Here is a 26,336-nt window from a genome sequence, read left to right on the forward strand (position 1 = left end):
ACTAAAAAGCAGAAGAGAGGGCCTCACCCTTTTTGATAGGCCTCCTCTTCGATATTTGCCTTGATCTCGGCTCGGAGCTCCTCCAGGTTTACTGAAGGCTTGGCTGGCTCATTTTCCTGCTCCGACACACTCTTTCCACTGCATTGTTTCAGATAGGAAAGAACAATTAGCCTTGGACACCGTGACGATCACAGCAGACGTAACAAAACACTGTTACAGTCAGGTTCCATCACAGTACTGCGGCCCGGTCGTATAACGGATGAGACGCAGCGCAGGCCGAGTGGGATGTGCATCCCACCATCACGAGAACGATGAGTACAAACGAAAAACTGTGATTGCACTTTGCACATTTGTTATTGCGATTGTCCTTAAAGAACATCTAGCCCAGACACTGAGAGAGCTCTACTCAGGCTGACTTTAGAACTACAATATGATTGGAGCCTTGTGCCTGGACTTCATCAAACTCTTTCATAAATGTTTAGATTACTGGATAGCAGTCCCGTAATAGCATATCCCTCAACTCTAGCTTTTTTTTTTAATGCTTTCAGGTTTATTTTTACCTCACTGGAATTGTTTCTGCACTTTAAAAACATCCTGAAGGTCACAAAAACAAGCTGAAGTCCCATCTGAGCGCTTTTGATAAAAATGATTAGAAGTTCAGGGGTGAGAGGACTGAGGAATGACCTTGAAAATTAAGCAGTGGCACGTGACTTACATGCAGCCATGTATGTGTGTGTGCACGTGTAACAATATTAATACAAGAAACATACCATTCTGTTCCTGGTTGTGCAGCCTCTGTGGAGGTGGTGCCTTTCACGTCATTTGCTTCACACTGAGGAGAAAAGTGTTAAAAAAAATCGTAACCCTAATCTAAATCTTAATAACAAAACAGTATTTGCTACAATTGGCTTTACTTCTCTGGATGAACATATGCTTTAACATTTCGGGCCTTTATAAACTTTATTATCTATTTTTGATTTTTCAGTTCCTCTTGGAGAAATACTAATTTCACATTTCAGAAGGTTTTTGGCACAGTTACATAACCCTTGTTTTTGTGCTATGGTCTGTGTATTTTGAATTTTGTACACACTCAACAGATGTGAATTATCTCAAAAAGAAAAAAGAAAAATGACAGAGTGATACAACAGTTTTAACCAAGGACAGCAAAACAAATCTGACTAAAACTGTGTTGTGAGGACTGCCTCGAATTTCTTGAGCTGACATTGTTTTTAGTGATTGTCCCTCGAGAGGATTCAAGTGTCCAGCCAGGTTCCCTTCACTGTGCCAGAAGAATGTCACAACTTGTTTATGGAACCAGATTTGACTGACTGCTAAGCCAGGACAGATCTAGCCTTTCCTTGACTTTCCCAAAGGAAATGAAGGTTTTTCTAGCTACGTTCACTTCTGGTAAACCCGGAGAACTCATTGATGACATAGATTGAAGTGATGAGTTATTTATAGGATCAAGCTCTACTTGTTCAGAAACTAATTTTGAATTCGCTATCCTGAGATGCCCAGTGATACCTTGCATAGTGTCCAGCAGCACCTGGAACCTTGTATTGGATAAGCAGAATACCTGGAGAGAACCCAGGAAGGAAGATGCAAACTCCACTTTGCACGCAGGGTCCTCTGATCAGTAATCATTGCTTTAATATGAGACAGACAGTCTGATACTTTATGGACTTTATTGTACCAGTTTCGACTCATGTCGATGGTCAAACACCTCGAGTGACCCTGCTAAAGTAAAGTAAACTTCTATAGGAGTAATCTTCTATATGCCAGATATTTGGTGTTAATATGTTTCTTATAAAGATGAACTATTTTAGCAGGAACTCATTCAGAAACTCCACAGTTTTATTTCAATGTGCTACTGAGGACTGCTCTGAGAATCAAAGAGAAAAACATTTGTTTGTATCAAGCAATCTGTCACATACGACACATAAAAAAAGTTTTAAAAAAGTACTTTTTCCTTTTAAAAACTGTTTGTGTCTGTAAAAATGCCAGCTACATTTACAGAAATACTTGAGTGGAAGTATTTTATTTTACAAGAGATGAATATGTTGCCCACCTGCTGAGAAACTTTAACTCAGCAGTTTATCTGTGAGCGTGGGTGTCATTGTACTAAATGCTTAATACATCATTTCCCATCATTTCTCATCAGGACAGGAAGACCTACCAGGACAGGAAGAGCAGCACCAGTTGTGGGTCCTGCGTTGGAGCCTTGGCCAGCTGTGGCCGGGGTCTGACCCGGGATGTTAAGAAGATTAAACTTTGGCACCACCGCTACGCTCACCCTGCGTCGAGGCACCTGGTCGGGTGAAAAGAAGACAAAACATGGAGCACTGTGTTTTACAAAAACAGAGTCACTATAACTTTTCTTTTTTGTAAAGAAAAACGAAACAGAAAAAAACTGTAAAAACGGGGGAGGGTGAGACATTTTTAGGTGTGCTCGCAGCATGACAGTATGGTCATACTTGCCACCCACTTTGGCGGACGGATTTATCTCTGACCCTTTGGACTGGTCAGTGAATAGGAATCATGGTCCCTAGAGGCGCCGATGGGGACATAATTTATAGGGGCGAGGAGGTTAAGACCATTATCCTCGTCTAGTCTCTTTATTTTATTTTATTTATTGTTGTTTAGGGTTCAATTTAAGATTCTTCAGATCACTTTTAGAGCTCTTCATGGTCAGATGCCTCCGTATAATAGTGAACTTCTGTATGGAACCATATCTAACTACTAGCTCTCTGAGCTCAGCTGATCCTGTTGGTGATGCGTCAGAAGAAGTTAATGACAAAAGGCAAAAGGTGACTGTGCTTTTGAATTTGTGGCCCCCAAGTTGTGAAACTCGCTTAAATAGAATTTTGGATCTGTGGACACTGTTGATAACTACCAACCTGTACAGATTTACTTTTATATTTTTAAACAGCTACTGTGAAAAATAACCATGACAATCAGCCAAGTGGTTGAATCTTTATATTGCTTGTTTTGTCTGACTGGCAGTTGCACATCCAAAACCTGTGCAACAACGTGAAGCAGAAAAAAAAACACAAAAAATTCATTGCTTACCTTTCCAGGGATGAGGGGCATTGGTCTACATGGACGTGGAAGTCCATCGTCTTTATAAAGAGAGACAAAGAACCAGCATTAATAAAGCACAGTAACCATTTAAATGCTGATGTTTCTCCCACATCGACAGTAAAGCTGCTCAGTAATGCAGCATTAGTACACTCCAGGCGCTGTGGGAATTTCCTAGCGGAATATACGAGTGAAGATGAAGCCAGCAGCGGTGCTGAAAAGGGAACACAAGTGTAATCTTACCTCCAGGGTCTACAGACACTCCGTAACGAGTCGAGTTCTGGTTGGCCAGCTTCTTAAACTCCATGAGCTCTGCATGGTCCTTCTCATACGTCCTCTTAAGATTTTCCACATACTGCATCATAACCTCTGTGGCCTTGTTCATACGCTTCTCCTGTTAGACAATAAAACCAGTCTAAGCAGGCTTAAGTTACAGCATGAGCACAAAAACAAGAGCTTCCACTAAAAAACTGTACATAGAGAGGAAATCATTCAACAGATGTACAAACCAAATACACAATAACCTGTGTATTTATGGATTTGTCCAACATATCTTTGACTTCTCCCATCATGTTGCTGATATTTTAAGTGAAGTTAAATGTTTTTAAAGGTGAATTAATGACACTATAAATAAACTGAAAACACACAGATTATTTATTTGATATTATGGGAAAACACAAACAAGTATTTCTCTAAAAATATCCACACTCATCATGAATGAAAAAGAGGAATTAATAGATTGCTATTAATAGATTGGTAGCTGTACACAAAAGCAATGATTCATCTGATTGATTTGGGGTTTTAAATAGCTGAAGCTCTTTTCCTGATGTTTTCATTAGCTGGCCTGAGGTCAGCCATGACATCAGATAAAAATCCTTCAGCATAATTTAAAAAACGCTGCCAAACAGGCATTCCTGGAGTACCAGTTGTTTAAACAATAAGCTGTTTCGTGTATTTTCGCAGCATGTTTCACTAAATTGTATAAAATTCTCATTCGTCTGTGTGTAACTGCACCTGGCGAACTGCGCCCACTATCTCTGCTCTGCTGGAGAGCCGTGTGGCAAGCCTGTGCAGCACTGCTACCGTCTCTTTTAGGCGCTGATAGGCTTCGCGCTGCTCCAGGTTCTGCCACATCGGCGCAGTCATCTGCAAGAAACACAACATGTTGTTGCAAATCTCAGGAAGAGAAAGTGTGCGTCCTTTATTGCACCTGAATTAACTCAGGCAAGAAAAATATTTACTGTGGGACACGTCCAGGAAACATTCAATAAATGAATGAGCACTAAAGAGCCAGGGGGAAATCTCCTTTTGTTGTAAGTTATCATCTATCTTACATCAGCCTCTGCTTTCGAGGACCAACCTTTAGCGCTCCTTTGAAGTCGTCTAATTCTTTTTCCGTGTCCTCCTCAGTCAGGTTCCTCTCTCTCTCTGACTGCTTGAGTCGCGTCTCCAGAGTGTAGTTGTCATTACGAAACGCCAGTGACAGCTGGACGAATGCATTCTGTAGAAAGAAAGCTAATGCAGTTCAACACTCAGATTAAGAAACATATTAAAATGAAGGTGAGCTGCCTGTGATCGCAACACATGAACTCATTGTAAATAATCATAGACGGGAGTCGGTGCACGCGGTTACTGATGTGTGAGAATCAAGCGTCCCTGAGATGAGCATGGGGAACAAACTGTGAGTGTGGCATTCGACCTCTTGATGTTTTGTTATGTTGATCAAAGCTAATCTGCAGAGGTTTTTCCAACATACACGCCTGAGAGGAAATCTATGACCTCTGACTGTCCTGATCCAGACACATCCCAGAGGGAGCAGCGCGAGAGGCTATAGTCCGGGGCTTACAGCGTCACAGATGCCTGGATTTTCTCCACAGGAAATCACACAGAGTCTCTTTGGACTGATCAGGAACAGAAAAACACTTTCCTGTTGACAGAACACCACCGAAGCCAGGCAGGCAACCTCTGACGACCATGTAATTGTTTTTGCATCTCTTGTATAATTTTACAACTTCCATGAGCAACTTTTACCCAAGAATATCCCCAGCAGGGAATTATAAAGTTTTTATGATTCTAAGCATCTGCTTTGGGAACACAACAGGTTATTACAAACACTTGCACATGTACTTGAAAAAGCTCAAACCTGAGTGGAACAATCCATCTGCTTCCAGTGTTTGAACACAAGTCACTGTTCAAAGCAAACACTTTACTGCTGGCAGTCACTTTTATGATTTGCTATATTCTAACTCATGTGCAGCTAATCACTGTGGATAATTTAAAAGGCGCAAGTCAGAACGTTAAAGCAAATATGTCTTATTTGAAAAGGAACATTTGGAATCTGCTTAAACTTATGTTTCGTTTTTCTTTTCTTTGTTTAAAGAAGTAAATTACATTTTTAAATTGGTCGAGTCTCCACTCCCTTCAGGCTTCCAAACGTTACATAAGATAAAGTGTCTTTAGCTTCTATAGAAACATATTTGCTCATTTATTTGTGTAAACTGACTTTGTGCACAGAAAATATGTGAATGAGCTTCAGAAGTGCTGTTAGGTGGATTTTGTTACCATCATTTAGCTGTTTCCAGTCTTTTACTAAGATTAGTTATCAAACTAACTGCTGTAACAAAATTATTTCCCAAATTTGCAATAAATATTACTTTATATTACATCATATCGACTGGCATTATTAGGTAAAATTAGATTTTCACAGATACATCAGTATGGAAGTATTTATTGTCTATTTTCAGTCAAAGTGATGCTTGGTGTAGCCTCAAATCAGTCCCAAAGGTGCTCAGTTTCCTGTTCTTAGTGATAGGAGCGGCACCCAGTGTGGTATTCTGCTACTGTAGTCCATCTGTTTCAAGGTTTGATGCATTGTGCATTCAGAGATATTTGTAATGGGTGTTTTTTTGAGTTACTCTTGCCTTCCTATCAGCCCAAAAGCAGTCTGGCCATTCTCCTCTGACCTCTGATATCAACAAAGCATTTTCACCCAGAGAACTGCCACTCACTGGAAATTTTCTTTGAACAGACGATTGTTTGGAAAAACCCAGCAGATCAGCAGTTTCTTACTCAGACCAGCCCATCTGGCACTGACAACCATGTTACATTCAAAGTCTCTTAAATCACGTTTCCTCCTTATTCTGATGCAGTTTGAACTTCAGTGAGTCGTCTTGATCGTGTCTATGTCCCTGATCAATGCACTGAGTGCATGATTGGATATTTTCATTAATAACGTTTGAATTAGGTGTACCTAATGTAGTGTACACATGCATAAACAGAATAAGGGCCAGTGTGTCAGTATTGCTCCCTTTTAATTTACAGACTAAACCCTATTATCCATCCTCTTATCTAGTTCTTGGTGAGAATATAAATTCAGAGATCAGGTACCAACCTCAACTTCTTTTTCGCTGAGTGGAGGAGCACTGGAATGAAATGAGAGAATGGAAGCATTACTCATAACAGTGAGATAGATGGTTATAAATTAAATGTTAACTACAGCAGCAGGTTGTTACACACCAGCCAGGCAGACCCCGATGAAGTTTGAGTTTTCTCAGCATCAAGTCTGAAATGTTGGGCATGGCGTCGGATCTTTCATTTGTGTCACTGGTAGGTGTGTTCAGTGATGACGGCGAATCTGCAGACACAATGCTACACAAATTAGAGCTCAAAATTATTTCTGGAGAATAATTTAAGTTTAAGGTAATTTGATATCTTCTGTGCAAGCTGACATAAACCAAATAGGAGATAGGAGGAGAGTGTTGTTACTACTACTAGTCCCATATAAATACATCGATCTTTGGGTGGTCAAACCAGTTCTCACCGGAGTAAATTCCAAGCAAAATCTTAGTGATTGGACTTTTTAAAGTCTCAGAACATAAGCATAATTTCCTCTTTTCATCAGGTGCTCTGTGGTTCACAAGCTTTAACAATAATGCCATCTGCTGATAAAAAACGAGAGCACAAGTTTCCTTTCTGCTGCAGTACTGTCAGGGGTGGAATAGAGGTAAAAAAAACAGAAAAGAAAGAAAAGAAAAAGTCGTCATTTTCTGAAGCGAATCAGATTTCAGGAAGTGCACACCCTCAGTGTGCTGAATGTGCTTCTGAAAGTACTTTCTGTCTTACACAGGGCAAGAGGGCAAACAAGGAGCGTCACCTTTTTCCTGTTCAGCAGCTTCGCTCAGCTCTGGTAACTTCGATCCCACGATGCTTTGGTTTCGCATTAGCTTGTGCTCCTGTGCGCGCGCGCACACACACACACACACACACACACACACACACACACACACACACACACACACACACACACACACACACACACACACACACACACACAAACATTATGGCATTTTTATATAATTGTTACAACATTCTACCAAATGGACAGCTGGCACATAAAAAGAGGAAATGATAACAATAAGACTGAATTGCTGCTTTACCTCTCTGAGTTTAGACAGCTTCTGTGCACCCACCGGTGGGGTGGGGAAATCCTTGTACCCCGAAGTCTTTAAGCCAGCATCCTTGGGCTTGTCTGAGAAACTGTCCTCAGTTTCTGAAGGGAAAACCGGGGCTCCATTTCTAGAGTTAAGACTGCCTACAGCATCCCAGGAAACAGCTCTCATTAGTGGTGGAAAGGCCCCAATAGTCTTAATCTCTGCTGTACACGGTGCCTGTTGAGTAGAAGGTCTGGGCACAGGCTTGGCGACCCCTGTGGCTGGAGCCTGGTTTGGACTTCGATTTGACTCGTCTGATTTGTTGACAACTGTAGGACTCTTGGGTTCACCGTTTTTCTGAACAGCAAAACGAGGTGTGAGAGTCCCCGAGGACACTTTCCTTTTGTCAGCTAACTTCCAGTCCACCAACAGCTTTCCCTAAAGTTGGCAAGATATGAGAGAAATACTGTATGTGCATTTCATCAGGCATTAAAGCGGTTGGATAACACTCCAGTTGGACATGTTGGTGCTTCATAAGAGAAGCTAGGGTAGCACTACAGCATGCTTGTGAGGACAAACTAATAGTTAGAAGCTGAGATTCAGAGTATACTGTCCTGTGAAAAACGGAGTATACCCTTACTGCTTCCACAGGAATTAAGAAGGTAAGCAGCAGCCATGTGCTATTATTAAATACACTTAATCAACTGATCATCAGCAAGTGTGAGCACCTCTATAAAAGCAGAAGCTTTGTCAGTTCATTAGTTTGTTATTAGTTTATTATTAACACAATGCCACAGTTTTTCCAGGAGTGGACGCCCCAGTGCAGAGCTTAGGCCGTGCAACACTCCGAGAACCTAAAGAAAACCTGGAGGCTGTCGGTGCAATCCCTCCGCCTCTTAGTGAATACACATATGGCACAAATGTTAAAATTCTAGCTGACTCCCTTTTTGAGTTGTTGCATTCATTGCATGCATTAGTATTGCATAGAATTGTATAGTTAGTAATTAGTACCTTTTTATCTCTTAATTTTTACTTAGCATGTTATTTATTTGTAATTCCTAGTTTTATATCTCTTGGAGATATATCCTTTATATATTTATAAATGGAACGTGGGGGGGGGGGCTTAGGGTGAAACAGCATTTTGGTACACTGTATACTGTGTATACTACTGTATTGACAATAAAGCTCTTGAATCTTGAATTCAAAGAGATTTTCAAAGATGTGACCTCTGACCGTGACCTTGAGTTCAAAGAACTCATCATTACCAAACAAACTTGAAGCAATGTGATGCAGAGCGGGCCAAAATTCCTCCACAACGCTGTGAGAGACTGATAAAGATAAAGATTTCAAGGTATTGCTGCTAGAGGCGTCTCTACAAGCCACTGAATCAGGACTGCATAGAGTCCTGTGAAGTGTTTCTTTTTCACATGACTGCACAGCTGAGGTTGGTGTGAAATTCAGACAACAGACAACTTATAATATATACCTGAGAATAACATAATAAATCTTGACAAAGGTCACAGGGAGGCGTTTTGAATCTTTCAATGATCAGTTGTGTTTTTCCTCGTCACATTTGACATTTGAGTTTTGGTGTGTAAATAAAAAAAACACAGTAAGCCTGTTGATCGTACCTCCTGGTTCTGGCTGGTTGCATCAGGCTGCTCCCTCCCTGGAAACACCTCCTGATACTACAAGAGATAATAACAACTTTCTTCTGTTAAAATTTACTAACCTGATTAAAATTTGCCCAATGGTGATTTTTTTTCTTTGTTTTGTTCTGTTTTTTTTTTTCCAGAGACAATGTTCCACTTCATATAAAGCAAATTAAATAGAGGAACATTTAAAAAAACACACACAAAAAGAGCCAAATGTGGCAAACATGTCATACTTCACACCACTGTGGGTGAAAGCTGTTTAACAGTGAGATCAGTTTCTTTACCTGGATCGTCTCCGAGGGTCCTGCTGCTGAAAGAGCAGAAAACAACTTACAAATCATCTTCACCAACTCAAGGAGTGAAAAAATGACGCCAAATTAGGAAAAAGGTTAAAAATGAGGAGTGTAGTTTATTGTTAATAAATCCAAAGAATCCAGACATGAGACAGAAAGCACACACCGGTCTGAGGGGCCACAGTAAGTGAGCTGCTTCTCGATGAACACGGTGAGGATGATGGCGTTGGAGTCGGTGAAAGACCTGAGGTAGCGGGGTTGTGAAATAAAAATTGAAGCTATAAAAATCTTTAATTTAAATGAAACGCTCGGACACCAGCTTCACACTCATAAATCTATGTGCAATGTTTTAGTTTCTATGTTTGTGTATGTTTGTGCGTGCGCGCTACCTGTGGGCGAATCAGTGAGGCTGCTGGTGGATCGCCGGCCTCGGCGTGTCAGGAAGCGATCGCTGACCTTCTTGGCCTCTTCAAGCAGCTCCAGGTTCTTCTGTCGATCCTCCTCGGAGAGCTGCAGCTCCGGGAGCGGATCTTTCACCAGGTCAATCACATTACCTGTGCTGTCTGAGAAAGATAATACACACGTGACACACAAATGCACACAGACCCGTAAAATTTCTGCTTGTTTCTGGTACCAAAATATAAGCAGATAATATGCCGTAAAAAACAAAACAAAACACAAAATTAGGCTTCAAAATATATCAGATCAAAAGTGTATGCTCTGTTGTATCGGAGCAGCTGTGTCTCAAGTGTATTTATGTGGGATTCATTGGTCTAAAATCTCAAAGCAAGGAATAATTCACGGATGGATATGAGCCAGGAAATCAGGTGATGAGTGCTCGCCAACTTGGGGATGATTTTATCGTCTCCTCTTCTCGGAAACGGGCAACAAGCTAAACATCAAAAGTAATCAAAGTGCCAAAAGCATTTCAAGCATGTGTGAGTCTCAGGATGCAGATGACCAAACTTAGTCTTAATGTTGTAAGAGTTCTTGTGTATCCACGCACAGTGAGAACATTAATTTATCTTTATACATCGCTGGACAGGTCTTTCAACAAATCTGATTGAAATATCTTTTATATAAAAAAAAGTCACTGTGAGAAGTCGCGATTTGACACAGTGTTAAAAATGTTTACCTAAGAACGGTTTAGTTATGGAAAAACACTTAAAAATAAAGTGGAAATTTTTTATATGGTGCTGCACTACATCAAATAATAACTATTACATCATAACACTGTAAAAACTACAGTGATGTATGTGTGTTTGTGTGATTTACCCACCAATTGTGGTGATGGGCACCCCGGGGGAGCTTCTGACCAAGCGAGCTCTGGGACTGTGTGATCTGAGAGAGAAAACTGTGATGATCTGGAAATGCTGTCTCTGTTTCAAATTAAAATTGAGAAAGCTACTGGACGATTACCTGGCCTGTTCCAGCGGACGCCCATCCTGATGGACAACCTTAGCCTGCTTTGGGTAGACGATGGTGGGCGCAGTCATGACAACAGCTCGACTTTCACCTGGTACTAACTGTGCAACACAAAAAAACTTAAGTGTGCATCACTTAACACATCAGCCAGTTTGTGATATTAGATTAAACACAACCTTAATAAGGAGCAGATCTTTTTAAATTAAGCTTGAACTTACACAATAAAAGGGTTAAAGGTAGATTTTGAACATTAACTTAAACCTTAAACTACATATTCCAAAAAAACAAAAAAAGAGCCAAATTTCAACAAACCAGTTTAAATCTGGCACTAACAGGAGAATATTGATTTGACCCACTTAAGCACAAAGAGGTCTGTCACCTCTAGTAGGTTATGATGAACACTATTGTGGAATAGCTTCAAAAGGCTGCTAAAGGTAAGTACGCAAATAAATACAGACTGACATGAAACCCTTATTCTTTGAGAGGTGCTCTTAAAGCTTATCTTTGCAATAGATTCTTGAAAAAGGAGTCTTTCTGCTGCAGACAGGCTGCTGATTCACCGTGGCTCTGTTCCTATAAGGGTGGATACTTTTATAGTGTTGACTTATGCACTGAAGATTATATTACACAGTTTCATTACTTTCTTCAGAGATTTCTTATCTAGCTTGTGTGTTTATGAGGTAAAGGTCACTGTTCTCTGAGGTTTAGCCTGTTTAACTCTTTATTATCTCTGGGATAATTAATGACTCAAACTCGGAGTCTGCCCCATTAAGATCTGTCCTTAAAGTCTTTGAAAGCATTTCTAATCTTTATATATTTCAAGGGTGAGATCGCTCAAATGGCACACAGATAAAACTTCTGATTATTACCATTACCATCACCACCAGCCTATCACAGGGCTAACACAGAGAGACAGACAACTATTCACACTCACGTTCACAGCTATGGCCAGTTTGCCTAATCCCACTAACTGCATGTCTATGAATTTGGGAGGAAGCCGGAGTAGCTAGAGAGAACCCACGCAGACATGGGGAGAACATGCAAACTCCACAGAGAAAGACCCAGGATATTCTTCCTGTCAGCCAACAGTGCTAATCTCTATGCCATAAATACTGAAAAAACTAATAACTCAGACAGATCAATTAAGAACAAACCCCCCCAAAACATAACCAATCACAGGGATCAGGACAGGAAATGCTACTGATGTCACAGAAAAATGCAGTAAACTCTGGTGTTTTAAACACAATATCATTTAAAGTAGTGATGTTTAGCTGGTGGGGGTGGGGTAGGGGAGTCATGTGACATTAAACAGACATTAAACAGATAGAGGATGTGGTCATTGAACGGGAACTCAAACCATGGCTCCAAACCTGAGAGCCCAGTCCAACTCTGGTAAACCTGAGTGGACTTGTCTCCCCGAAGAAGTTCTTAAGCATGTTTTTTTTTATCCTGTTGTATTTAGCTTCATAAGTAATTTTAGATATAAAAATGACTGAGGCCTTGATCTATGTGACCTCACAGAGGGCAACAGGCATCATTGGACAGCTACATTTCCACTATAAGGAAACTACAATCATTTAAGTTGTACAAAATAGTGACATATGCATCTATGCAAGTTTTTACAATACTTTTTTTTTAACGATAAGGAGCAAAAGACCTGCATTTATAAACTTTGCCACACATTTTCTTTTAAAAGTTGGTAAATTGCTTTTTCCCATCTAACCAAAGGGCTCAAATTTGTCACAAGGGACATGAAGCAGATATTTTACAGAGCCAAGGTATTTGTCAGATAGTAAAAAAAATCCTGCTGTGCAAACGTAAAAGCAGCTTTTACCCTTTTTTAAACACCTCACTTTACCTTGGCTCAGGGAAAGTTATTATGACAGCCGAAGTGACTTTCAAAGAATCGTAAAGCATTCATCAGTCACCGGAATGAAATTCATTTCCAAACATTTAGTGGGAAATAACTAAAACATGAGTGCAAAAAAAGGAAAGTATGTACCAAATCAGTTGCCAAAATTTCACTTTGTTAACTTCTGTCATTCTTTGCAAAGCACTGCCTTGGTCTGACAACAGCAGGGAACATTTGTGACAGAAGAAGGCTTAGTTAAGGAAAATATTGCTTTGCTCTCACTTGAAAAGGAATGAATCAGTGACTTATTCAGTGAAGGAACTTTTTTCTGAGGGAAAACTCAACATTGATAAAAAAAAATTCCTTTCAGGGCCAAATGAAGTATGAAGTCAGATGTTTTACCTAAAAACAGAATATCAAACAGGGACAGCAGCTGCACTTACTGTGCTGGGAGAGCTCGGGGAACTGTCCATCTCCTCTGGAGAGTCCTCCTCTTCCTCAGGCAGTGTGGGCATGGCCGGGTGCAGAGAAGGGCGAGAGCGGGTGTGCGGGAAAACAAAAGGGGTCTCAGCAGCAGGCGAGGCGTCACCGGACTCCTTGAAGTTACAGTCACTTTGTTCGAGAGGAGATGTTTGCAGCAAGTCTCGCTCTTCTTCCTGGAGCTATAAACACACAGAAAACCAAATACATGCATTTTAAGCATGATTAGAGGCATGCTGAGGAGAGCTCCTTCCGATCAGCAGCAGTTATTAAACTAGCACTTTAGCCACTTTTCTTTCTGCCTAACCACAGCTAAAAAAAGGATAAACCAGAACTAAGAAAACCATTGCACTGCACAAACAACTCCCAAAATAGCTCCATTCTGCACATTAGTGAGATTTCCCAGCATACTGTACATACGCATCAGAAATGAAATCACCGTGACTCACATCGGATGTATGGGTTTTAAACTTTCATGTGAGCATGATGATTTCCAGCCAGAGCATCAGGAAGCGTCAGAGAATAAAATAACATGAAACATGCCAGGAGTTCATATTGGGAGTTTTAACAGGAGCAACAAGACTTCAAGGAATGCTTCCTTATTCACACAGAGTCACCACAGTGGGTAGCTCTGCATTTTCGATTTGGTAGATTTTTATATCAGATGCTTTTCCTAAAGCAACACCAAAGGCATTCCTGTCTGCTTCCAGGATTGAACAGGAGAGCTGTTGCTTGTTCGGCAAATGCGTAAACCACTACACCATGAAACACTTTAAAAAAAAAAAGAAATCCTTCTTTGTCTGGTTCATGATCTTAATGACACGCTGTCTAAATTCAAAAGAAACAACATGCAGCATCTCTGCTTTACAGCACAAGTGACTGAAATCACAAACAAGCACTGCTCACGAGTGAGCCTGCAATGTTTCATGTGCTTTTCTTCCCACACTGTGACTTTCAGCAGGCGGTTACTGTTTTGAACACAAACAGTGACTGGGATGCGCTTTGTTGTTATAAAACGCTGCTACAGTCAGTTTAACTTGCTCTCACAGGCTGAATGAGGCAACGAGCTCCCGAGGGGCAGCGCAAAACAAACAGAAGGACTTCTAGATAAATTATGAAAAAATGATTTAGTGGATGGTGGATGGAGGATTACTGAGAGGAAGAGACTCATGTCTCATTCACATGAAGGCAATCAAAGTCAATTAATTAAAGCTTTCCTGACTAAAATTATACAGTGCTGCCAAAAAGTATTTGCCTTCTTCCTTTTTTAATTTTGCATATTTGTCACATTTACATGTTTCAGATCATCAAAAAAACTAATATTAGATAAAAGTTACCCATGTTACTTGCAGTTGCAATTATTAAAAAAGACTAATCCAAGTTCAGTTTCACTAGTCACACCCAGGCCTAATTACTGCCAGATCAAGAAATCACTTAACTAGAACCTATCTGACAAAGTAAAATAGGGTAAAAGATCTCAAGAAACACCACATCATACCAGGATCTAAAAATCAGCTGAGAAACAAAGTCTATCTATTTGAAAAGTATGACAAAGCCATTTTTAAGGCTTTGGGACTCCAGTGAACCACATTGAGAGCTTATTATTCACTTATTCACAAATGGAGAAAACCTGAATAGTCGTGAACCCTTTAAAGAGTGGCTGGCCAACCAAAGAGCACATTGACAACTCATCCAGAAGGTCACAAAAAATCCAGAAGAACATCTAAAGATCTGCCGGGCTCATTTGCCTCAGTTAATGTCAGAGTTAATGATTCAACAATAAGAAAGAGACTTGGAAAAAATGGCATCAAAGGAGAAAATCACTGCTGAGCAAAAAGAACAGAAGGGCTCAACTGTGAAAAAAATATCTTGATGATTCCCAAGACTTTTGGGAAAATATTCATAGACTGTTGAGACAAAAGTTAAACTTTTTAGTGGTCCACCTCTGGTTTTGGAGTGGCCTAGTCACAGTCGAAGCCATTAAGGCTCAAAAACTCTCTGATGCGGCTGAATTAAAACAATTCTGCAAAGAAGATTGGGCCAAACCCCCTCCACAGCGATGTAAAATTGGCATTGGCAGCTATTGCAAACACTTGATTGCAATTCTTGCTGCCAAGCTTGGATTTGACTAGGGGCATTTACTTTTTTCACACAGGGCCAGTTACCAGGGTAATATTTTTTTCTCCTAATTAAATTAAATCACCATTTAAAAACTGCATTTCATATTCACTCGGATTATCTTTGTCCATCCATCTTTTCTGCTTATCTAGATCAGACAGCTGGAGCCTATCACAGCTGCCACAGGAAGCCAGTCTGGTGCAGGGTCAACACATAGATACAGTCAACCTTTCATATTTACAGTCATCACCAATCAATCTAAGCTCATGGATGTTTTTGGACTATGGGAGAAAGCCAGAGTACCAAGAGAGAACCCAGGCAGCAGACCTAACCATTTCACCACCGTGCCGATATCTTTGTCTAATATTAAAATTATTTTGATGATTTAAAACATGTAAGTGTGAAAAATACACAGAGATATAACAACATATGGGCAGCATTAAGAGGAAAAAGCCAACTGCAAACAAACTGAAGCAGGATTTAGTTTTGAGGAGAATGAAAATGAGAAAAATGCCTCAAATTTGCCAATTATATAAAAACCTAAATAATCTTGGCCCCAAGATAAGACCCAAAGAGCAGGGAACGATCAGCGAACATGAATTTAAATGAGTGCAAAGATTAGTGTAATCATCAAAGCTGAAGCTGTAAAAGCTGTGTAATCAAAATTTATGATGCGGCTCCTGCAAATGTGTACATGTAGAATATTTTATTAAGAGAAGAAAACAAGGCTGTTTGATTCAGTATATATCATAGTGGTACATGTGAAAACAACAAAACTATTAATCAATTCTCAATAAATGACTTTTAAAAACCACCATGTATTCATTTTACAGCGTTCAAAGTGCTGTCTTATTGAGTCAAACAAAAATGTAACAAAACCACATTATCACCACATCTGATGTTCACACTGGAAAAATAATAATTTATTTGTTTCAGGTCTGAGCTGTTTGAGCTGATCTTTACCATGGACACTGCAGCAGTTACCTGGCTCCCTGAGCTACAAGCCAACCTGACTTGATGCGTGCAGCTTGTTTGAACCATTGTTTGAACACACAGCGCTTCCCTTTTCAGTAACAAATTTATGCAAATCACATGTACTGTATTTTTAAACCACTCTGCGGAGGAGCACGGTGCACTCATGATCTACACAACTCCTGTGTGTGCTAATGTGACGCACACATTCATTTGATTTCACCAGAAAAAGAGAAATTTACATAGGTCCAATCAGCACAGATGTGAGCCTTCTTACTGCCTTCTCTTTCAAATCACGTGCAGCAGCTTTGAATAATATGCGCAGGAAAGTGGAAGGTGTGATGAATGAATGGTTATTTCAGAGGTATGGCATGTGGCCGTGTGATGGACGAATCCTCTGAGAATTCAAGGACAAAATATGCTGAGTGCTGCTCAGTGTCATCACAAAGATGACAAGATCTTGGGAACATATGGGGACAGAAAGGTTGTGAGTCACTGGGGAGGAAATGGGTTGTTTAACTCCTCCCTGCGAGCAGCAAGGACGTTTCCTGAATGCAGGGACAGTGTCATATGCGACGGAAGCATTTAAAACAGATGTTTTTATACTTTAAAGCGATATTTCACTTTGGCAGAAAAGAGTTAGACAGATACTGGTTGCTTTGTTCTTGAGGAGAGCCAGGACGTTTTTATCTTCTTTTTTTTCTAATTCTGTAATTAACTGTCTTAAGTCTTCAGGTGCTATTTATAAATTTAGAAGAAAAAAACAAGTTTGAGGTCCTTCTGAGTTACTCACAAATGAGCTACTAGTTATTTCTAGCTAACTGCTCTTGAACTTACTGAACTCATGAAACTATTTAATTTTGTGCAAAGATTTTTTATTCAGCCATAACCTGATTTGTTTCTAATTATGGACAGAAATATTTAGACAAAGAATTTGAACAATAAAGGAATCAATGATTATGTTTTTGTTAAGGCTCGCTGTGAGGCAGGCAAAGTAGGATCCAAATGGAAATAAAAATACAAACTAAAGTTGCTCAGCAACAAATAAGCCATGGCAAGGAATCTTACTGAGAACACATGAGGGAGAACATGTCAAAGAGCAGAAGGAAACTGCGGACATAAATACACACCAGGTAATTAGGGAGCAAGAAAGCTGAGGTAAACAAGACTCAGGCGAACAGAATCCAACTAATGAGACAAGGGGAAGCAAAACTAAACACACCACAAAGGGGACAAGGGACTATCAAAATAAAACAGGAAATAACAACCACTCAATCCAGGAGTACGACATGTGAACTTGAAACAGGAACAGGATATAAACAAACATGGGGACATATCTGACTGGGGACACAGAAAGGGATTACAAAAGGTGATATAAAATATAAAATATATAAACCCCAAATACAAGATTATCAGAAATACAAAACCAGAAAATCCCAAGCACCCTAGAAACTCAAAACTCTGGGTCCAAGACCCAGGGACCAAGAGGAATTGTAAGAAGAAGCCCAAACAAAGTCAACCTACTCTGCAGGAGGTTAAATGGTGTGGTGTTTATTCAGCAGACCGAGAGACTGAGATAAATATTGCATAGTAACTGAATCACTCTAATTATTTCCTGCAAGGGGGGGGGGGGGGGGGTGAGAACACAGGGGCCCGAGTGGCAATAGTTAAAGACTTCTTTCCTTTACTTGCACAAAGAGAAGTAAAACAAAAGTACTTGTTGATTTCATGAGGAAGCTTCATTTTGCAGCGTACTTTAGTGGTCACTTTTTCTGTGGAGGGAGAAATAAGGACCAGCATCCTGCTCCCCTCCTCCTGTTACATAAGCTCATTCCCTCTAGCCAGATTTGTTTAAAATTTGGTTGTGTGAAGCATAGAGCACAGGGCCAACAGAGGAAGTGGTTACCACGCAGTCGCAATCTGAGATAACAAGTCAGAGGAAGTGTCAGAAAGAAAAAATGGATTGAATGAGGGAGCAGACTAAATCCACAGGCTTCAGAAAATGCATGGTCACATATGAAGGCGCAGGAAACATGAGACAGAGTTTCACATGCAAACAAAAAACACTTTATGTAAACTCACACCAACAGTTATCTAGAATATCATTTACCCACAAATATTCATGCACATGTTTGTTAAGGCTGCAGAGACCATAACTAAACTGAAACTGCATGCGTCCACCACTGTGGATAGTCCACTGTGACCAGCCGATCATCTAAACCTGTCCACAGAGAGCATGCACCTTACCTGAGTCGGGTGCTGTAGTGCTGTAGAGAGAAACACACACACACCGCGGCTGATCTCTCCAAGTCAGACCGACTTCCCACAGTCAAAGCGTCACCCTCAGCCTTTCCTTCAGAAAACTCCTCTACCCTCAGGGCTTCTCCTTCCTTCTCCCGTCCCCTCTGTTCCCTGTCTTTTTTCAGCAGCAGCCTCTCTTTCACTCCTGGGAGCTTTGACCATTTAAGGAGAAGGGCTCTGTGAGCTGCTGTGCAGTGTGTGTCTCTCTGTGTGTGTTTGTGTGTGTGTCAGACCGCTGCTCCCCTGATCATCCCTCAACTTAACTTAAAGCTGAAGAAAGATACAAAATGATGTTGTTGTTGCTTCAGAGTTTGTGTGTGTAAGTGTGTTATTTTTTCACTTTTTACTTTGTCAGATGCGTAGGACACTTTTTTGCATGTTGTGGTACGTTTGCATGTTTGTGAGAAACTGATGGATCGATTGTGCCTGCCTGAGCTGTGTTTACTCTGCTGGCTAGGAGGAATCCATGCATCCACTTCCAGGCTCTTGAGGTCCATTAATGTTTGGTAAACTGCCCTTCCAAAGCTTCTGTTATTTGTGCTACTTTGTCTTAAAAGTGCTGAAATCATCTTGAGTTTTGATGGTATAAAAAAGGAGGACAGCAGTCACATTGTTTGTATGAGTACAGCTGACTTTTACAGCAAATTACAGCATAAAATTTTTATTTAACATGGGCTTAAGTCTTAAGTAATCATGTGTGAAGGAAACAGTTGTTAAAAGGAGGAACTTGTGATAAAAAGTCAGCTGTTTTCCTTATTTGATACGACTATTGCGATGATTATCTTAATGCTATTTTGCCAATAACATTCTGCTGTTTTATTAAGCAGGCAATGATGATGATGATACTAGAGTCTACAAATAAATTAAAATAAATTATCAGATTATTGTTGCAGACAAACTAATTCCTATTTTACCCTTTTAGCAGGTAATTGTTTAGTCCATCTGGTGACTAAACAATTACCTGCTATAAGGGTTGCTCCTGGGGTGGGTGGGGATTTTGTGTTTCAAAGGGTCACAAAATAACTTGTGATTATAATTTTATCTTCGTATGAAAAAATAAGTACACCCCAGGATTCAGTAGCTTGTAGAAATACCTCTGGCAGCAATGACTTGAAGTATGTACGGCTTTAACAGTGTTTCATATCGTTGGGGAGGAAATATGGCTCACTTATCTTGAAGTGTTGCTTCAGTTCATTGAGTTTTATGGGCATTTTGCATTACGCACAGCTCTGCTGACACCTTGCCACAGCATTTCCATCAGGTTGCAACACCTTTTCTTTTTCAGCCACTCTCTTGTAGATTTGCTTCAGGGCTCGGGATCATTGTCTCGTTGCATGACCCAAATATGATGATGTTTTCATTTGTCCAAAGGACATTGTTCCAGAAGCCTCGTGGTTTGTCCAGATGCAGCTTTGCAAACCTTAGCCATGCTCTTCTTTTTAGAGTGAAGAGGCTTTCCAAACAACTCACAGTTCTTTCAGTCTATATCTAATTGTACTGACATGAACTTTAACATTTAACATGCTAACTGAGGCCTGTAGAGTCTGAGAAGTATTGTACTGTCTGACCTTGGGGTGAATTTGCTGGAACCTCCACTTACTGAAGAACGCAGCATTTTGTAAACACACACCTGAATGCTTGAGACCAGCAAACTGCCAAAGCCTCCACTTTTCCAGAGAGGCTCACAAATGCTGATGATCGATTAGACAAGGTCATTTGATTATCAGCACCTGGCTGTGACATACCTCCCTAAATCCTCTGGAAGCAATACTTACATTTTTGCAGGTCTGTATAGAGTCCTGTGAAAAATACATTTTTTAAACAGCTGTATGTACAGTCTAGTAATTTGGCCCTATTTAAAGCCAACCATTTGTATAATTTCCTATCATCTGCCAGAGACGTCCTACTCATTACATACCCCTTGCCAAGTGATGAATATTACTCACTTTACTTTATCTGGTTTTAATGTGTTTTTATTTAAAGCTTTTTTTCTTATATACTGGTTGTGCTGTAAACAACCAGTATATAAGAAGTTTATGATACACCACCAAGTTTATAAGACACTATTATGTAACTTTAAGTAGATAAGTGTTAACTTTAATAGAAAATAAAGGCAGCCATAATAATATAAACTAGCTCCACAAGAACGCATACTTCTTCCGAAACATATTTTACCACAGTATCTCATCAGCTATCGTAAAATAACGATCCTAGCATATGTATCTATTTTTGCATGTTTGTATGTTCCTTATCTCCTCCTAGACGAGTGGACCAAACTTGATAAATCTTTGCTGAAACACTGCTCTAGGTACTCTGACTGCAAGCATCTAGATGGCAGACACAAATATTTTATAAAAAATATATTTGTATGTTTGATGGTTCAACAGTGAACTAAATGGGATTAGATTAGATGCACAGTGCATCATAACATGATACTATACCTTTATAGGACAGGGTTTTTCAGGTTCATTAAATGTTTGTGTCCTGCTTCTACATGTTCCATTAGGAGATAAAAGTACACTGTCACTTATTTTTAGGGCAACTAGAGTTTATTTAAAGAGTAAAAAAATATTATTATTTCCCTTTTAAAGAAGGGGCTAGAAGTAATATTCAATGAAACAATCATATGAAGTACAAACAGCTTATAACTGCTACTAAAACATTAGCAGAAATCAAATTTAGTTATTTTTAATCATGGCCTAAAGTCAAACGAAGCAGTCACACTTTATCTTATATTGGCAGCCAAACATATATACACATTTCTCACAAGTCACTTCAAAAACCATAAAAGACATAATAATCATACCTAACCTTCAGTTCTGCCTCTCAAATATAAAACAATAGTGCATTTTACAGTAATGGAACAGAAGGAGCGCTTACTTACCGTGCTGTAGCTGCTTCCTCCTGTGCCACCTGTGAGAACCAGAGCACAGACAGAGAAAACAGATTGATTTGCATTTAACAGGAAAGCATGTGCAATGCAAATGTCAGGGGAGAGTTAAAAAAAGAAAAGACTAAGTGAAACATGCAGAGAGAGAGAGAGTGAAAGAGACAGAAACAGAAACAGAAAACAAATAGGGAAGAAATAAATTGAGTTTTCTGCTCTGTGAGGCTCTTGCCAGCAGCATGATATTCATCAGGTTGACAGAACTACTGGAACTCCCGTTTCAGGAAGTATGTTCCCCACAAACCACCTTGATAACTAGGGGCAACAATAACCTGGCAACCTTAAGTGCATGAGGTGTTTGAGCCGCTGGTTGAAAGCTCTTGTCTGCTGCTTTAGGGGCTCCTGATACCAGGCAAAGGGTTTAAAATCAGCAACTTTCAGACAGAAGCACCCTCAGAGCTCAAAATCAAAGTGTCACTTTAGAGGTAATGAAAGAGCTGCTCAAGAACAAGTATTATTCCTGCATAAGAAGACACAAAGGGGGATACAGTACTAGAAACACTCTCAACTGGGTTTATGTTCCAGCTGTTGAATTGTAGCTTATGAAAAAGTGCAAATCAGACTCTGAAACATTCTGCGTAATGCAATGCAGTCATTCACAGCTAGTATTTACCTTATAAATCCTTTCACAAGTCCATGAGGGAGAAAAAAAAACGTGGACTTTTTTTTTCCTCGCCAGATCAAATTCTTTCTATTAGTGGAAGAAGAGTTCAACCTGCCTACAAATGAATTCACACTCCAGCTTCCAGCTGTTATTTCCACCTTTCTCTCACCTAAAGATTGCCCCGCGAAAGAGCGCACCGTTTACAGCCACCACATACCAAGCAGAGCACAGAGACCCACTGCTTTTCTAAATTATTTACATTCAGGCTTCAGGGGATCTTTAAGCTTTAAGTAACCTGACTGTGCTTTGTTTTAAACAGAGACATATAACTTAAAAGCAGGTTGGTATGCCTAGTGTTCATTTAGTATCCCAGATCAATGCTTTATTAGTTCTAGGAAGACTGAAAAGTGTATAAAATAGTTTTACAGCCACCAACACAGGCACTGCAGCACTCAGAGACATTTAAAACCTGAATATTTATTATTCTTAATCATACTGTTTGCTAGTTTATAATGAATGATATGAATGATAGAGAGTTGCTCAGCAGGTTCACCAATGCAGTCCACAATAAAAAACCCTAGCTGATGGAGTGCTATGATTATTCCTCAGTGGGATGAATTTCACTGATTTTAGTCATACACATGCAAGTGTATTGTCTAGTTTAACATATGATCCTTAACACAAGATGGTTTTTATACACTGAAATAATTCCTGCATGTTGACTGAAATGAGACGATAAATATGGCATAGCTTTCCACAGACTGTATAAAACGATCGAAGCAGTTAACTTAAATGGGAAGTTGTTGTGTATAAAGTTGAAACTTGCATTCTTTCTAATGGCTAGTCAGGCTAATTTGGTAGCAAAAGTCTGATCTTACTGAAAATTAACCATTTTTCACTTGATTTATGACATTAGTAAACACTGATGTTGTGTGAGGGTAACACACCAATAAGCCAATAAAGAAATAAACTGAGCAGAAGTGAGTTCAGCTTATTGGCGCGACCTTCCACCACAGTCCCAGTTTCTCGTGTAAGCTTTGGCCTCCTGCATTTTGTAACTCATTAAAATACATGAGTGAGTGCAGACTGCAGTCCTGTCAGCTTCTCAGTTAGATCTACTTCTCAGTTGTGCAGCATTCATCTTGCTTAAAACACACTGCAAAAAGCTGAGTGTTCAGTTGTTCTCTTAGCTACGTTTGTGTTAAGTTTTGCTTGTCAAAACTACCATCCATAATCCCTCAGGACAACATTACAGAACAGTTCTAACTAGCAAAAAGGTGTAAAAGGGATTATATATGTTATATAGAGAAAGAGATTATATGGGATATAGTCTTTAGTTGTATTGAAGTTTTATATGTGTGCATGTATGAATGTGGAGAGAAAAGAGACGTCCTCATAGTGACAGTTTACTATTACACACTATTCAAATCAACAGACGTCAAACAGAACAGAATAACCTTTATAACCATGTAAGATAAAGTGTTTACTGTTCATTCTGACGCAGCCTTTGCCCGTGTGGATGCAGCTTCACATGCTAAGCAAAAAACAACCATAAGTGTACTGGAATATAAACTTTAGATGGGGGGATAAAATAAACAATTGCACACTGAGGCAAATACTGTAAGTTCATTTAACATCGCATGAAAATATAAATCCACCCACTGGTTCACAGGAGTTTCTACAAGCTCCAAACTCTGTATCACTAATAAACAGTTACATGTAAGACTGGCTTGTTTTTGAGAAAGCAGAAAGTGGAAATATTTGACCTTTCTTGACAAGATGGGACACAAGTGACCTTTGCTTTGGCCAAAGTACCTACCGCAATAATACATGTTGCGGTAGGTACTTTAGTGTACACATTAGTGAACAGATGTATGTAACATACGGTGTCCTTTCTGATTTCTTCTTCTTTTTTTGCATATTTCTCACACTTAAATGTTTCAGCTCATCAAACAAATTTTAATATTAGTCAAAGATAACCTAAGATGATGTAAAATGCAGTTGGTAAATTGTGGTTTTATTTCATAAGGGAAAAAGCAATCCAAGCCTACTCCTAAACCTAATAATTGTATGTACCACCCTTTGATAACTGATCATGAGACATGCTGGGGGTGAATTTTGGCCCACTCTTCTTTGCAGAATAGTTTTAATTCAGCCACATTTGAGGGTTTTTGAGTATGAATGTTTTTTTGAGGTCATGCAAAATCATCTCAATCAGATTTAAGTTCAGACTTTGACTAGACGAGACTACTACAAACCCTTTAAGAAATAGACTTACTGGTGTGTTTGGGATCATTGTCCTGCTCTCTGAGCTGATGAATGGAGATTCTCATTCAGGAGTTTCTGGTAGAGAACAGAACTCGTCCAGGTGCTGAAGAAGCAAAGCAGCCCGAGACCATCACACTACCACCACGGTGTTTGCCTGTTGTTATGATGTAAGCCAGATGTGACAGGACTCATCAGTCTCATCAGTCCACAGTTTTCTCTTTAAAAATTCTCCCATTGATGCCATTTTTGCTCAATCTGCAGAATCTGCAGTTCTTTAGATGTTTCTCTTGGTTCTTTTGTGACCTCGTGGATGAGTAGTTGATGTGCTCTTGGAGTAATCTTGGTAGGTCAGCCACTTCTGGGAAGGTTCTCCACTGTTCCAGGTTTCCTCTATTTGTGGATAATGGCTCTTACTGTGATTCAAAGCCTTTGAAATGACTTTGTAACCCTTTCCAGACTGATAGACGCCATTGACTTTGTTTCTCAGTTGTTTCTTTAGATCACTGAATGCTGTGTTGCTTTTTGAGATCCTTTAAGCTGCTTTACTTTGGTTTCTATTGTGATTTCTTGATTCAGCAGGTCTGGAAGTGATCAGCCTTTGGTGGGGTTGGTGACATTGAACTCAGATTTCCAAAAAATGCAGTTTATTGCAGTTAATTCATGATTTAAACAGGGAACAGTTAGTTTTTCACACAGGACGAGATAAGTTTGGATTGCTCCTTTTCCTTTAATAAATGAAAACATCATTTACAAACTGCATTTTGTATTAACTTTGGTTATATTTGTCATATATTATTTTTTGATTATCTGAAACGTTTAAGAGTGACGTTAAGCCTCTAAAAATATGTTTGTAGAAAAAAAGTACTTGAACTTCAGTGTGTTTACATAAAGCATTAGTCTACGTCCTCTGCTTTTCCCCATGCCCCATTTTGATAGATATCATACACTCCCACCAGAGCTCTCCGCTTCCCCCTCACTGTACCAGCTGCTGTGTGCACAGTTTATTTCCAGACATCCTCAGGGATTGCCATTATAAAAGGAAGTAGCTTTAATTAATGTGCATCTAACAGAACCACATTAACACAGAAGATGGATCTCTGATATGCATACCATTCATGGACTTCTGTGGAGGCTCACTGACTTCTGGGTTTAATGGAGGTGCAGGAGGAGAACGCTCTGTTCCACACGCTTCCTCGGGTTCAGCCGTTAACCGTGTGGCATCTGCTTCTTGATCATTTGGCAAATTTAGATCTGGAGACTTCAGGAAAATACAGACAAAAACAACTGATTGCTACTGTTTCCACTGGATTACAAGTAAAATAGGTGATGGGCTTTAAGGCTGTACACATGAAAAATTTGTGGAACACTTTGCTAAATCCTGTGAGAATGTTTATGTGATCCTGCTGATTGTGCTACTGCATTACCACAGAAAATGCAAATAAATGAGCATTGCTCTTTTTTGGAAGTTGTTTGGAATCATCCGCTTCCAACAGTGGATCACAGCGCAGGTAAAAATAGCAACAAGAATAAAATTCTACTGACCAATAAAATGTCCATTTTTCCATAGAAATAATACATTAGATTGAAATAAATATTTTATAGAATGCTGGTGGGAATTCTTCCACGTGGTTTTATTTTATTTAACCCTTTCACGCATAGTGCTCACTACAGTGGACAGCTATTCAAAGGCTGTTTTCTTGTGTTTGTGTCAGTGTTGATGGTATACTTGCACATAAACCACTACATTGGACACTGATGTGTCACTCCATATCCTGTCACCCACTGGTCAGTGGACTGATTAAGTGAACATGTAAAAAACTCTTTGAAAAGTACATGTTTAAAAAAAATGAAGTTCAAAAATCTTTTTTCATGCCTAAAGATGAATAAAAATACTTAAGAAAAAAATCCTGATT

General features: G+C 39.6%; 1 protein-coding gene across 2 annotated transcripts in view; it reads right to left on the minus strand.

The window, feature by feature from the left end:
• The window catches only part of mrvi1 (murine retrovirus integration site 1 homolog), a 29,673-nt gene that overhangs the window by 2,576 nt on the left and 761 nt on the right, over positions 1 to 26,336 (minus strand). Inside the window, exons 2-21 of one of the 2 annotated variants that reach the window (XM_080298291.1) lie at positions 25,534 to 25,681; positions 21,489 to 21,517; positions 13,177 to 13,395; positions 10,876 to 10,982; positions 10,736 to 10,797; positions 9,846 to 10,019; positions 9,623 to 9,700; positions 9,448 to 9,470; positions 9,140 to 9,196; positions 7,515 to 7,946; positions 7,232 to 7,310; positions 6,595 to 6,712; positions 6,470 to 6,500; positions 4,439 to 4,579; positions 4,093 to 4,224; positions 3,322 to 3,472; positions 3,070 to 3,119; positions 2,177 to 2,308; positions 771 to 832; positions 28 to 138 (exon numbers count right to left, since the gene is read on the minus strand). In XM_080298291.1, coding sequence (XP_080154417.1) covers positions 28 to 138; positions 771 to 832; positions 2,177 to 2,308; positions 3,070 to 3,119; positions 3,322 to 3,472; positions 4,093 to 4,224; positions 4,439 to 4,579; positions 6,470 to 6,500; positions 6,595 to 6,712; positions 7,232 to 7,310; positions 7,515 to 7,946; positions 9,140 to 9,196; positions 9,448 to 9,470; positions 9,623 to 9,700; positions 9,846 to 10,019; positions 10,736 to 10,797; positions 10,876 to 10,982; positions 13,177 to 13,395; positions 21,489 to 21,517; positions 25,534 to 25,681 — 2,336 coding nt within the window. Of the gene's footprint in view, positions 1 to 27; positions 139 to 770; positions 833 to 2,176; positions 2,309 to 3,069; positions 3,120 to 3,321; positions 3,473 to 4,092; positions 4,225 to 4,438; positions 4,580 to 6,469; positions 6,501 to 6,594; positions 6,713 to 7,231; positions 7,311 to 7,514; positions 7,947 to 9,139; positions 9,197 to 9,447; positions 9,474 to 9,622; positions 9,701 to 9,845; positions 10,020 to 10,735; positions 10,798 to 10,875; positions 10,983 to 13,176; positions 13,396 to 21,488; positions 21,518 to 25,533; positions 25,682 to 26,336 lie in introns of both variants that reach the window. The other variant, XM_026167830.2, reaches the window with a different exon arrangement.

The sequence above is a fragment of the Astatotilapia calliptera genome, chromosome 1 (genome assembly GCF_964374335.1).
Source record: "Astatotilapia calliptera chromosome 1, fAstCal68.1, whole genome shotgun sequence".
Taxonomy (NCBI): Eukaryota; Metazoa; Chordata; class Actinopteri; order Cichliformes; family Cichlidae; genus Astatotilapia; species Astatotilapia calliptera.